This window comes from Scomber japonicus, chromosome 13 (genome assembly GCF_027409825.1).
Source record: "Scomber japonicus isolate fScoJap1 chromosome 13, fScoJap1.pri, whole genome shotgun sequence".
Classification (NCBI taxonomy): Eukaryota; Metazoa; Chordata; class Actinopteri; order Scombriformes; family Scombridae; genus Scomber; species Scomber japonicus.
The window spans coordinates 2,098,201-2,113,618 of NC_070590.1; the positions used below are offsets into that span (position 1 = coordinate 2,098,201).

Here is a 15,418-nt window from a genome sequence, read left to right on the forward strand (position 1 = left end):
ACTTAAGTTTTTTCATCTACAAAACAAACCCTAACCCTAAGACTTTGGCACAGAACTATACATAGGTCTGTGCCAAAGTCTTAGGCCAGCACCATCTAACTATGTACATAAAATTTAACATGAATTATAAAGTATTATTATTACATAAGGTTCCATTTCATTTAGGTTTAAGAGAACCTGTTTCAGTGTAAGGTGAGGTCACACTAAATACTATATATATTTTATATTACTCTTAACGGTTTCAAACAAGTCAGAAAAGTGTGTCTGTGAAACTACAGATTTACATTATGAATTGTGTTTTATTTGGTAGTGTGACTGATTGTAATTTTTGCATCAGTAGTAAACCATACACAATTACCTACTTAATCTACATCTGGCTGTCAGTGGAGAGACATGAGGCCAACCTGATCATTTCCCCATCTCTTATATCTGACTGTGAGATCTTCTCAGCAGGAGGAAGCTGCTAGTTCACACACTACAACAAGGTAAATTGTTATTTTGTGTGTGAACTTGAACGCACCACCCTTGTTGAGCCCAGTTTGCTGTGTTCACTGATTGTGGTAGGTTGAGTTAGCTCTCTATATCTCTATAATATCTTTTATAGCTTTGTTTTATGGGTAAAAGTTCGTTTTTATTTGCCTTGTATACTGAGATAAGCTCCAAGTAATCACAGTAAGTGTTTGGTGAGGATGTTGACTGGTTGTAATTTTGTGTAATTTAGCAATTTAGCAATTTATTAAGCCAAGTTTTTGGCAACTCTGCTAGCTCAGTGTTAGCTCAAGAGAGTAAGAAAGTACACCACTGATACAGACATACTGAATGAAAAGAGGAGAAACAAAAGACCAAACAACAATTTTAGATTAATTGGTTGGTCAACAACAACAAAAAGTCTCTTCCCATCAGGAGGTATGCTACAGCTACAGCTACGGCTAGCTGAAAGTGTTATTTTCTGCTGTGTCATTGTGTTAGCTAAACTGTAAGCAAGCTAGGATAACAATAGCCATTAGCCGCGCTACTGGAGCTACAGGCTAATATGATGCTAATATTACAAATAACTAGTCTTTATTTCTGAGTTGTATCTTATATTTCATCAGATTGAAGAAGGTGAACGTAGCATCAGGCAGACATGGTGACCAGAGAGGGAGAGGAGGTAATGCAGTCAAAAATGTCATAAATTTAGTTTTTGATATTTAAGGTATTGTAGGAGTTGAGGCTTTAAATTTGAGTTGAGCTGGGTCAGAGTGAATGAGTGTACCTATATGTGTTGGGTTTATGTTATTTATCATTATTATCATTATCTTATTATTTATTATATTTATTATTATTTTTTAATTATTGTTAAAATTAATCATTAGTTGCAGTCCTTTATAAATGACTTCAAGATATCTAACACATCACAACAGCAAAATCCTGCTTTTGCATTATTATATCTTTCATAAATATATTATGTATGAGTACAACAGTCAGGTAAAACTTTTCTGCACTGAGGAATTAAAAAACTTATCATAATTCAGACTTTTACTGAGGTGACATAGTATTTTTACATGAGTAAACGATCGAAATACTTCATCCTCCACTGTTTGCTGAGCAGTTTTAATACAATAAATGTTTCTTGTTGTGACGGAAGAGAAAAGCTTTACACAGAATAAATACATAAAGTTACTCATGTATAAATGCTTTTCATTATTGTATCAGTAATGTGTATACGGTATTTTAATTTGTCGTATCCTTTTGCCGCAGCAATGGTATTATCTTTTCCTTAAAAAGGTCTTAAAAGTCATTGAATTTGTATTTAAAAAGTGTACAGATACCCTGCCAAACAGTTAAAATGCTGTGGCAAGCAGACACTGTTGAACAGGCCAAAAAACCATGTAAGAGTTGTCCTAAAGAAGTGTCCAACTATTCTTTTACTAGACTATGTGGTTTCCTCACAGTGAGCGACAGTGAGGCCGGCGGTCCAGCAGCCAGAGGAGATGAGCAGGTAAGAACATAAAGAACACAATTAAGGTACGAACACAATTATGAAAACACAAATCCAAACAGTCAAGGAAGTTACCCTTCACATGATTTTTTTTTTTCATTAATCATATATGGTTTAAAGTTAGAAATGCATTGGCAGTTATTTAATGGATAATTTTTACATACATACATACATACAGATTATCTCTTTAGTAAGACTGTGGTGCAATCTGTGATGTCTTACAATATCAAAAGCACCACCAGTATGTAGCATGGCCAGAGAATCTAGACAGCAAGTCAGTTTTAAATGATTCATCATCAAATGGTATCTCTACCTAGATGATTCTGATCTGATTGAGAAGTGAGGTTGGTTAGAGTTAGAGAAGAATATCAAGGTAAGTCAATCAGGCAGAGTAGGGGACTTGCCAGAAAAAGCATTGGGATTCATAATTACCTGGGTGATGCATTCTTTCTAATGTCCAGCAGGGGGAGACTCTGCTGGTTGAAAAACACTTTAACAATGAGTTAATGGTCTCAATCACTTGTTCAAAGTCTTCTTTAATATAGCATGATGTTCATTTTTAGAATTATGGTCCCATTTCGAGTAAAATAGACGATAAAGCAGCATATGCTTTAGGTCTTGGTTAACTTGTGATTAGTCACTGATAACATAATATAACCATGAGGGGCCCCAGATTCACAGAGCATAGCCATCGCCATTTCACAATGTGTTTTAAGTTAAGTAATTTAATTGTAACATTTACATCTTCTGAAAAAGTCTTGTTCAGCATTTTGTTGTATTCAAAGACCCTCTAAGGTGTCGGTCATTCAGTTTTTCTGGTAAGTACAATTTGTGTGAATGGTTTTCCGCATGTTGTTCTGCGAGAAACCAAGCTAGCAGCAACTGCTAGGGTCAGTTCCATCCTTTCATCCACATATCGTCATTTCTGGCGAAGGTCAAATCCCACAGAAACGGTCAGTCCTTTTTTTTGTCACAGTCCATGATAATAATGCATAGTTGAGGCTGTCTTTTTTGGGGGGGGGCTCTGACGTATAATTAGAGGCCTGTTCAGTCCAGTCTACCATCCTGTATGTTTATTTCAATCATGATGAAATATAATGTATATTTTGTTGTAACGTAAATAATAATATATATATCTATGACATACCTAATATGTTATAAAGTTATGTGAATACAGTTGATCAAAGAGCAGGTTGAATATTTTGGGTATTCTGGATTTACATTTATGCCTAATGAAAATGATTTTGTACGATTTAATGTATGATTTTATTAGTTTAATGCGACGTAAAGGCAGAAATGAAGAGAGAAAAGTTAGCATTGTGAACAACATTGCCTATCTAACAGAAAGGAGTCGGTCTCTCTGTCCCAGCTACAGTACTCTGTGCCGTAATGAGTCGAAGTTATACGTTTGAATAGTCATCATTTAGTTAATTTGCTTTTTTTGATAGCTTTGTTTTTATATTTAATCATTTTTCATCACTGTGAATAATTCCAGCCTGTCAGGGAAGTCCTTTCTTTACAGGAAAAGCAGCAGTTTTTTGCATTTGCAGAGTCTGCCTCTGTAGCGGAAGAACAAAGTTGTTTGCGGACTCATTTTAGACAAGAGGGTTGTGTTATTTGCAATATGATGAAGTTCAGGGCGGTATGTTGAAACTCAGACTGAATGAGACTGATGACTGGTGCGGTTCCTCCAGTGTACACACCTGCCTCATCAGCTTTACATCAAGCTGCAGGGCTGTAAATAAGTAAGTAAGCTGGTAAGTCCTTGTTTCTAATGTTTTTTAACTTCCAAATCAGTCTACCTGCTGGCTTGAATAGAGAGGCATAGGTTGTTAGGCAGTGTGACTAACCTGTAAAACCACCGGCAGATGAAGGATAATGCTAATTTTAGTTAATGTTACCTAACATTGTTAGCTTCCTATTTTGTAAATGCGGTTACAGTTCTTCACTTTAGTTATCTAACGCAGGATCCTGGTGTCATGTTACGTAGTGGGGAAGGTGTTTTATATTGAACGTTGCTGCTGTTCTATGTAACACTGTGTAAAATGAGAGTTGTTCTCAAAAAAGGCAGATGAATATTTGCAGTTTAAAGCTTTCCGTTTAATTCAAGAGCAGGTAGAGATGTCAGGAACCAGCTAGTAAATATTAGGTGACTGTTCAGCACCTGATGATACCACAAAATCATGTGAAATGCTTCTGCCTTGTTAATACCCCACATCTTTGTTAAATAGTGTTGAGTTCAGTAGGGACAAACCATCTCTTTAATGCCTGGCATGTTGTTGAACGTTTGTATGCTGATATTTGTAGTTTAGTTTGGCTGACTTTTTTATGTTCAACATTTTCTTTTCATCATATAGTTGAAAAAGGTCCAAGGAGGCTTAAGATGAAGGCATGAAGGAGAGGGAGTGGAGGAACTGAAGCTGTGGAGGTCAGACATCATCAACCACCTGCACAGGACTGCAGCTGCCAGTCCTGAAGGAGGGGGTGATGGAGGCCCCCACTCACTTGCTGTGCACCTCTTGGGAGAGAAGCACCAAATAAAGAAGTGGCTGAAACCAGGTACGGTACACTGTGTACAATATGAGACTGAAAATGATCAAAGGTCTAATCTGCAGTGTTCCTGGTTTATCTGAACTGATTCCAGTGTGCTCTAGTCAGAAAAAAAATGCTGATTTTGAATATGCAACTCAGAAAGTGCAGTGAATCCCTTTTGATTAATTTGCACAGACAACACACCAAAGTTGGTCCTGAAGTACATCACACTCTGCAACTCCATCATGTATGATAGTTGATAGTAGATATGACCACTGACCTGCAACCTGTCATGGTTTTAAACAGGACTTAATGTTAAACTCAGCATGGATGTTGTCATTTTCAGTATGACATTATTACAAGTCATCTTAATTCTACAGTTCATCACTAACATTTATCAAGAGGTTACATTTTCAGTTTCAGACTGACTCAATTGTTTTATTGTTTATTTATATTTGAAACTTTTTAAGAAATTTATATCAACTTTGGGCAAAATATAGATCATGAATGATTGAGTTATGGTCTATTTTTGAACATTTTCACAGTTTAGTCACTGACTATCTTTGTGTATTTTGATGGAGAGGACATAGATAGAAACATTTTGAAATAGTGTTACATGGTGCTAGCAGCACCCTAGTGCTGCACGTTCTCCACAGGTTTTCATGTTGTGTTATTGTATAATTAAATTTCTGGACAATGGCCAATACCCTTCTTAAATCGTTGTTTGTTTCTGGTCCCTTGGACACTTGGTAGGATCAAAATTATGAGTTAAGTCAGTGTAGTCTGTAAAAGTATATTTTTATGATGTAGTATCTACATCATAAGTTTCTCCAACCTGCAACCTGCTCTTTAAAGTTTCTCTTTTTTCATGGATACAACATGGTGTAAAGGAGTGCCAGCTGCATCGTACTGCAATAATTATCACAGAATATTAGGAGTTAAGTACATTTGAATTGTGGCATGACTATGAAATAGCTAATGTCATTTGTGTTTTGGGACTTTATGATACTACTGATATGATACTACTGATATTTGCAGTAAGACTCATGAGGCTGTGGAAAGATCTGGCTGAGTAAATCAGGTCGGCTGAATCAGTAATCTCTTAAATTCCTTCTTAGAATATACTTTTAGAAAGAGAAAGCAGCACCTTCCAAAAAGTATTTCTGCACATGATATCATAAATATCACTCAGATATTATACTAAACATTAGGAGCTTACAAACAAAAAACAATTTATTTGTATTTAAGTACTGCATGGGGGGGGGGGGTTGGGGTCCTCTCCCCTCTCTGCGGCTCCTATTACAGAGCATTTGCACCCGAACAAACAGTTAAAGGAATCATATTTATAAGTCTTAACATATTTTATTCAATAACAATAATGAGAACAAAACACTTTTTTTAAACAGAACAATTATTATAATTTATATGTATAATAATACTATTTTACTATATATTTATTTATATATTTATTTCAAATAAAACAACACACTTATAAATTGTGGTTCATATGGTAGGGTGACTCATTCTCATTGTTTGCATTATTAGGTTTCCATACAAATTAGGCGCACTAGAGTGTCGAGAGCCGCTGCCCATCTCCCTATCTCCTACTTCTGTTAGTTCACAAACAAGAACAACAAGGTTAATGATCCACACGGTGACACTATCAAAAGAAAAATGTGCAAATGGACGATAGAAAACCAATCTTTTTTTTTTTTTTTTGTCTTTTGGTGTGTGTGCCCCGTGCTGCCCTGATCAAAATGTGTTACTGGAAGGAAACCAACAATGTGTGTAGACAGTGCAGGAATAAATATGACAACAGTAGGACGACTCCTGACATACCAACACATGCTATGCACTGTGCACAGTCTACAGAGGTCGATTACAGGGGCAATCTGTGACAGTCAGTGAGTCGGAGAGCAGCGCGATTGAAAAATTGCATTAATCGCTCTACCCCAGCAGAGTTCATACTAAACTCACCACTGGCCCTAGTTTGTGGTTGTTTGCATATGAAAAAAGCAGATATTTTCTATTTGGGATGACGACACACATTCTCCTCTGCTCTCTCTCTCCGTGTGTCGAGGCCCTTTGCAAAACAGAGAGGAGAGGAGAATTGTAAATGCACAACGATGTAGAGTGAAATGGTCTAGACCTGTTCTATAGGAAAAGTGACCATACATGACTTCTGCGCCCCCCAATATAATGGTAGGAGAAACATTGGAAAGTATGATTTTCTGAAATTCTGATTAAAACATTCAGCTTCAGTGAGTGGAATTCATGAAAACACTTATTTGTCATGAGTCACACCTACCATTGGCTATAAACAAATATTAAGATGTGGAATAAAGTAAGGGATTTTTTTTCACTATCTGCAATTGTGTTGTCTCCACATGTAACCACTACATTTTAATTTCTCAACTAAAAGGCATAACTGGTTTAGATCTGAATAATTTTGACAAGGATTTGCAGATTTCTGCAGACTGCACCCCATATATTAGTGGGTTCAGGCTGCCAGGGATGATATGAAACAGAATTGCAGAGAGCTTCCTGTAGTCAGAGTACTGTGGGAAGCGATGCAGCAAAATGACAATCATTCCACTTAGCAGCATTACCAGATACACAACTAGATGAGTGCTACAGGTCTTCAAGGCCTTACTGTTCAAAGACTTGTTCTTACTAGTCAGACAAATGACTGTTATCTTAGTATAGGTGAGAACAATGCTTCCTATAGAAGATGTAAGTAAGACTACAGTGAAAGTGAGGCCATAGACATTATTAATAAACACACTCTCACAGGAGAGCTTAAAAATTGAGGCATTGTCACAGTAAGGATTCATGATCAGAGTCCTGCATCGGTTCAGCCGTATGGTCAGACCGAGCAGAATCCCAACCAACACAAAGGAAACTCCCCAAGCAGAAACTGTCAGCTTGATCACCACTCTTTTGGTCATTATGGCAGCATAGCGTAGAGGATCGCAGATGGCAACATATCTGTCAAAGGCCATAATCATGAGCACAGTGTGAGCTGTTGTACCAAACATGTGTGTGGCGAAAGCTTGAATCACACATTCATAATAACTGATGATGCGTTCAGAGGGAGGCAGCAACATATCGATAAGCAAACGGGGCACCATGATTGAATTTCCTACAATATCATTGACTGGCAGGTTGCAAAAAAGGAGGTACATGGGCTGGTGGAGATTCTTGTCAATGAAAACCAGAAATGCAATGCCTATATTCAAAACCATTATTAAAATATAGGAGAAAAAAAAGAAGAGAAAGACAGGGTAAACAGAGTCCTTTGGGATATTTAACCCCTCGAGCTGGAGTGTGAAGCTGTTGTAGGTGTAGTTTTCCATCAGCCTGCAATAACAAAGATCAGAGATGATAATGATAAGATATATAAACATTTTTGTCTTTACCAGATATTGTTCCAGAAAAGATTAAAACAAGCTAAATAAAAATTTAGGTGAAAGTTAATTATGTCTTGACTTGATATCACACGAAGAAAAAAGATTTATTGTAAAAGCATATTGTATATTTATCTGTAATCATCTGCCAATGTTATAAAGCTTATTTAAATTTGAGAAATACTATTTGTAATTCTGAAATACCTGCTTTGACCCCCCGGTTGTTGTTGTTGTTGGCAGTTTATCTCCAGCAAAGAATAAATGTTCTGGGTTCCCGTCTTATATAGCCCCAGTTTTATCACCAGGGTGCTCATTCATTACAAACTGAGATGATGTATGATGCAACATTATGAAAGCATGATGGCTATCTTTAAGGCCCAATATGTAACATGTCTAAAAACAAGTAGACCTATGTTACATATTTTGTTGAGTTGAGAACTTACATTATCACAAATGTTTTCAACAAGTTTCAAATCCACAGAGAAATCCATAATTTTAACCAAGGTTCTGTTTAATAGTGTAAGGTTAGGGTTAGGGTCCACCAGAAGCTGTGATAAATGTACTTTTTTACCCAGTATTAAGCCAATTTTACAATAAACTTTTTAGATTTTGGTCTAGCTGAACTATATATTTTAACTGGATGAATGATTTTAATAATTTGACTTTTTGATTTTAAGTTATCAGAAAAACACGATGATGTTAGCGTGTAGCTCGCCTTACAACCCCTCCTTTCATCCCATGTCCAATGAACAGCGTGGGACATCACAAATCAAATGTTAATAGGAAGAAAATGTAAAACTAGCTACTAACTTTGGCTAACATTAAGTTACATTACACTGCCAGGAATATTAGCTGCAAAAGTGGGCCACTATTAAAAGTATAGTTGGGCCCAGCCATGTCACATTGGCTAAGCAAGTAGTTGCCTCCATTCCTCACTGTGCATGTGCTGAGTGGAGACTGCAGAAGCGAGTGTCGCTGCTTATATGGAATTAAAGGTAAATAACTCTGTCCCAGCCCATAATGGCAGTCTGCGTTTTTTACTGAAGCGTAGCCAGGCGGGGACCATCAGGGGGCGACCGTTTTGGTGTCAAAAGGACTTCCGTCTCATTACAAGTCAATGGAGAATTCACCAACTTCTCACTTGATTTCTAACCTCAGTAAACGTTTTCAAAATGTTTTTATGGTCTCAATCGCTAGTTTAAAGCCTTCTTCAATGCAGTATGATGTTCATTTGTGAAATTTTGGCCTCCCTGATTTTATATGTGACGATAAAGCAGGGTATGCATTAGGGCGTGGCTACATCCTGATTGACAGGTTGATTGTCCAATGTCCTCAAGATCCAGCCCTTGCAACCATAGCAACCTCACCGCTCTGCCCATGGCTCTGCCAATGGCCCCGCCTCATGCCCATATAAGTAGAATCCGTGTTTTTATTTTTCCCAGCATGTACCTGAAATTTTCAAGATGGCGCTGCCTAGATTAGAAACTATTGGCTTCTGAGCAGCAGTCCACAAACCAATGGGTGACGTCACGGATGTTACGTCCATTTCTTTTATACAGTCTATGAACGTAGCACCCTCTCTCCAATCCCACCCCCCGCCCCCCTTGCATTATTATACTTTCATATTATCATTATATCAGTGGTATAAAATGATCTTCAAACGACAAGGCAATATGTCGTCTAACAAAAGCAGTTATCATGACATGGTAAATAGACTGTACTTTATATAAGGATTTCCTAGTCGTTATGACTCTTTATTAACGTCAAAGCGCTTTTACATTACATATCTTATTCACCCATTCACAGACAATCATACACTAATGACAGGAGCTACCACGCAGGGTGCCAACCTGCTCATCAGGAGGACCATTCATACACATTCATACACCGTTGGCGCCACAATGGGAGCAATTTGGGGTTAGGTATGTAAGAAAACAACAAGGAGGTAAACCTGGAAGGAGCTGAGGTGGTTTCAGCGTCTCTGCCGCTTGATGACCTATAACAACAACAACACGCTAGACTTGCGGGTCGCTAACCATGGCTAACTGTGGCTAAAAAGTTCATAGCGTCCACCTCCATGTACCTCCTCATTGTTGTTTTTCCTGTTATGTTTTCGGCGAGTCGTCTCTGTGACGTCACTATCAGAGTCCGGTGGGTCTGTCTGTGGTTTGGAACCATTTCCACTTGTGTCCTACGGATAGCAAATTTGCAATGACTGCTAAGCAGCATAATAAATATGGCAGTGCCATATTGGTACTTTTTTCCATAACTTAAAGCAATGGTTCGGCGTAATTTCGACCTAGCGTCATATGCACTATAGGTCTATCTAATCAGCGTCTCAGCTGCTACTGCTAAAGCTGTAAACATCTCGCGAGATCCCGCACAGAACTCTAGATGTGTTGTGCGGGATCTCACAATATTTCAACGATGTTTCCAGCTTTAGCATTAGCAGCAGAGTAAAAGCCAACAGGTAAGTGTTTATTTTAATAAACTCCTGGTGTACTTACAAACTTTCCAATGCATGGATCTATGAGTAAAGAGCCTATTTGTACTACTGTAGAAGTTTGATAATAATCCAGGCATTATTAGTGGGGTCATTTACCAGATACACTGGTGGTCCCGTTAGCGCCTGTACTAAGACATTCGGCTGATGGCTCTAACTCCATTATTTTGCAACCAAATGCAAAAAAAGGGCTGAGGTGCTAATTAGATAGACCTCATGGTGCATATGACGCTAGGTCGAAATTACGCCGAACCATCACTTTAAGTTGGAGTTGTTCTATTATTTTGCACAGACAGTGTTTACATGTAGAAAGTCATGTTGCATTTATGTTTGCATCCAGTGGGGCATCACAATTAAATTAGGCATAATGTGTTTATTCCACAATAGGAGATATGTTATGTTGTTACCTAACAGTTTTGGTGTAAAAAGCCTGCATATATCGGTATCGGAAATTAAGAGTTGTACAATATCAGAATATCGGATATCGGCAGAAAAGCCAATATCGAGCATCCTTACTCTTTAGTCATAATTGTGCACATTTGTTGTGGTAGGTGGCTGATTGATGGAGTCAGAGCTCCGACTCAAACCTAAGTGAACTATTAAGTGCATGAGACTGCTCCATTCTTTGGTTATTTGTTGCCAGGTGGTACCCCATTTGAATAATTAGTATTAATAATTTCTTAATTCAACAATTTATAATCACAAATTATTGCAAATGACCAAATGTGCTCCTACCAGATCCATCAGTATGCTATGCAGGATTTTTTGCTACACACCCACTGCCCAAAGACATCCTGAACACAGCAAGAAATAAGAAAATACATTAAGTTGGCAGTGTCAATGCATACACCACCATACACTTCTAGGAAGGACGAAAGTGATGATTGAGAGGTATTTGTCTTGTTTGACCTGATACATTGTGTTTTTCTGCTTTGTCAGAAGCATTAGCAGCTAGCTTTAATTTTAGCCATGTGATTGTAAGCAAGTAAGGCAAGGCAAGTTTATTTGTATAGCACATTCAATAACAGAGAAAGAGCTTTACATAAAACATAAAAGGTGTCAAAGCAACATAGAAAAGCAACACATGGCAATATAAAAATACGTATAAATACAAATAATAAAAAGGGGAAATAAAATTAATCTAAAACAGCATAAGAGAGAAAAAGCAGGAGAAAAAAGTAAAAAAAAAAAAAAAAAGACAAAAGTTACAGTTCAGTATAGATATTAACTGTACAATTTGGATGAATAAAAAGCATTTTCAAAGTCTTGAGCTATGCAACAGACTTGCAGTGTTCTGGGAGTTTGTTCCAAATATGTGGAGCATAAATATGTTATGTAATGTCCATGTTTAGTTTTGACTTGGGGGGACAAAAAGCAGACCTGTCCCAGACAACCCGATATGTCTGGATGGTTCATAATGTAGCAGCTAATCACAAATGTTTTTTGGCCATAAACCAACAGCAGTATTGTAAAATCAGTTCTTTGACAGACAGGAAGCCAAGATAGAGATCTGACAACTGGACTGAAATGATCCACTTTATTAGTTTTAGTGAGGACTTGGAACAGCAGCATTCTGAATCAGCTGTAACTGGTTGAGTCTGGCATCAGACCTTTATTGTATCCCGCACAACAAAGGAAAAACTGACATAAAGTAGGTCTTCGTAAGTCTTCAATATGCCTTAGTATTTATTCTTTGCTAACACTTAGGTCCAAAATCTCCCATCTCCCATAGGTGTTCAGTTGGGTTGAGATCTGTTGACTCCAAATCCTCTAACACCTTACTAAAAATGTATGTTGGTTTTTCCATCAATTTGTGCCCCATTTGTAGCATTTGATTGGTTTAAAGGTGTGGAATAACTTTTAAAAACTTTTTTAGATCTAATTCAATATGTCTGTTTTAAACTGTAGGTAAAGATGGGAACAATGAGACTAAGTTAAAGAGCTGGAAGCTCGGGTTATTTATGTATCCACTACCAACAAAAATGGAAAAAGATAAATATATAAGATACTAAAATGATATGGAATTGTATATTTCGACAATAAGTCAGTTCACTTGCTTTTATACCTAAGCATTACAACTGTCAAAGTGTTGATATCCAAATGGGTGCCTCAAATGATATAATGTATGGGATATCAGTTACTTACAAATTATTTTTATAGTGATGGCAAAATCTTCTTGGACTCAAACAACTTTGAAAAGAATTTCTGTACCTCTTTGGACTGCAAGCCATAAATAATAGGGTTTAGGCTGCCAGGGATGATATGAAACAAAATGGTACACAGTTTTCTAAAGTCTGTGTACTGGGGAAAGCGATGAAGAATAATGACAGAAACTCCATTGAAGACCACGATCAAATACATAACCAGATGAGTGCTGCAGGTCTTCAAGGCTTTACTGTTCAAAGACTTGTTCTTACTAGTCAGACAGACTACTGTAATCTTAGTATAAGTGAGAACAAGGCTGCTTATAGAAGTTGTAAGTAAGACTACAGTGAACAGAAAGCCATAGACATTATTAATAAACACACTCTCACAGGAGAGTTTAAACAAGGAGGGATTGTCACAGTAAGGATTCAAGATCAGAGTCCTGCAAGTATTTAGCCGTACAGTCAGACCGAGCAGAACCCCAACCCAAACAATGGCCACTCCCCAGGCATAAACTGTCAGTTTGATCACCATCTTGTCGGTCATTATAGTAGCATATTGCAGAGGATTGCAAATGGCAACATATCTGTCAAAGGCCATAATCATGAGTACAGTGTGTGAAGTGGTTCCAAACATGTGTGTAGTGAAAGCTTGTATTACACACTCGTAGTAGCTAATGAGGCGTTCAGAGGAAGGCCTCAACATGTCTATGAGCAAACGAGGCAGTAGGTTAGTGTTTCCAATGATGTCATTAAATGTCAGGTTGCAAAAAAGCAGATACATAGGCTGGTGAAGGCTCTTGTCTTTGAAAATCAGTAAAGCAATCCCTAAATTGGCAACCATTATAAACAGATAGGAGAAAAAGAAGAAGAAAAAAAGAGGGTAGATAGAATCATTTGAGACATTTAACCCTTCCAGCTGTAGTGTGGGGCTGTTGTAGGTGTAGTTTTCCATTAACCTGAAAAAACAAAACAGTGCTCTTATTTTCACATGTAATGTCTAAGCAATCTACATATGAGAGATCATTTTAAATCATTTTAAAACAGAACAGAAATGTCCTTGTTTTTTTTTTAGTAGACACACTAATCAAGGATTGCCTTTTACAATTCATGATCTTTAGTGCCATATCAATGCAAGCTGAATGAATGAACATTATTTATAGTATATACATTTTGTCTTTCAAAGTCAAAAAGATTGTGAAGAAACAGTTTTCTGTAGATCAGTAATACCTTTTTGTGTGTCTCTGGTTTCAGTCCTCTGGTTTCTCTTTCTTGCGTCTGGTAATACCCACCAGCACCAAACAAGATGTGCTCTGCTGCAGTATTTTATAGACATGTTTATACTCTTAGGGAATCAATCATTGTTACCTTGGATTATATCTGATGCAACATTAACATGTAGATCTTAGAATGTTTGCCTCACATTGTTCAACCTTTTCCTTTTTTACCCAGCTAGTCTATTTTTAACTTTTACATATCAATGAACATCCGTTACATTTAAGCCCATGCCAAACAAGTGGATCAAATTCTAATAGTGAAATGAGTCATTTTGTAGGGTATTTATCCACCTTTTTACAGCCACAAAAGTAGGTTGTTATATACTGGCCATCAGGCATATTTGTATAAATCCCAGCAGGAAAAGGCCAAACTAATTTGTAGATCACTAACATGCATGTGCGTCTGAGAAATCAAACCTGGGCTGAAGCGAGAACAATTGGTTCCATCTTAGGTAATTTAAGGAATCGATGCACAGCTAAAATCTGAATATCAAATCCATGCTACCACTGACAGTCTCAGTGACCCCATAAAGTTCTGGAGATCAATTAAATCCTTGTCTGCTCACAACTTTAATGATCCCACATTATTAAGAGCTTAGCCAAAGTGTCTGATAGTGACATGGGGCTATAGAATAGGTGAACCTAGGTGCATGCACAGATGAGGAGACAGGAATAGATATTTATTGTTATTCACAAGGACGATGGGTGGCAGGATAGGGGAAGCTTGAGCTGGTAGCTGAGAGCCATGAACTGAGGCTGGGGCAGGGGCACTTATGGGCCAACGAAGCAGGTCCAGAGTAGGATCTGAAGAGGCTGAGTAGTGGTGGGTTCCAAGGCTGAATGAGAGGGCTGAGCAGATGAGGGGTAAGGAACAGGGGTCGGAGTCACAGCAGGCAGGACTACCAAGGAAATGGAGTACATAATGAGTACTGGGGAGTCAGGCAAAAATACCTAAATGCTGAATAGTATAGCAAACTGATGGATAGCAGAGTTTATGATGTGGCAGAGTGCAACTGGCAGGGCTGAATAGAGGGATGGAGCCACTCAGTGGCAGCAGTTTAGGGAGGCATTGAATAAGATGTAGGGGGCATAGCTGATGATGTTCCAGGGGCAGATCTAACAGATAGACCAAATATATGAACATTCTGTTGCATCTTATAATCTTTTTGACTGTGGCACTAGCTCTCTTAATTTTAAATCAAATATTACTGACTATATGGCTGATGTTGACTTAAAAAAAAAAAAATCAAGCCATCCACTGAGGTACTGACATGTGTGAAGTCTTTGTAAAATGTAGACATAAGGAGACCTGTTGTACTACACAATCCAGATCTCTTTTTTTCAGGTTACTGCAGATCTCATAGTTTTCCCTCCCACACACATTTATAATCTTACTGTTGTTACAAATGAGATTCCTAAGGTGTGGAAATCAGCTTTTCTTACACCTAAGTTAAATGGTTGTGATGCTTCCTCTTTAAATAGCTATAGGCTCATTTTTAAATCAGTCTGTGCTGGCAAAAAATCATGAAATCAATCAATCAATCAATCAATCAATCAATCAATCTTTATTTATA

At 37.6% G+C, this 15,418-nt stretch overlaps 2 protein-coding genes across 2 annotated transcripts; both read right to left on the minus strand.

Annotated features, from left to right (window-relative positions):
* Nucleotides 1-6,924: 6,924 nt before the first annotated feature.
* LOC128371053 (olfactory receptor 146-like) lies at nucleotides 6,925-7,890 on the minus strand. The gene has a single exon (XM_053331252.1). The coding sequence runs from the start codon at nucleotides 7,867-7,869 to the stop codon at nucleotides 6,925-6,927; it is 945 nt and encodes a 314-aa protein (XP_053187227.1). The 5' UTR covers nucleotides 7,870-7,890.
* A 4,687-nt stretch (nucleotides 7,891-12,577) lies between these two features.
* Nucleotides 12,578-13,534, minus strand: LOC128371056 (olfactory receptor 146-like). Its single transcript, XM_053331254.1, has one exon. The coding sequence runs from the start codon at nucleotides 13,520-13,522 to the stop codon at nucleotides 12,578-12,580; it is 945 nt and encodes a 314-aa protein (XP_053187229.1). The 5' UTR covers nucleotides 13,523-13,534.
* Between the last annotated feature and the right edge of the window lie 1,884 nt (nucleotides 13,535-15,418).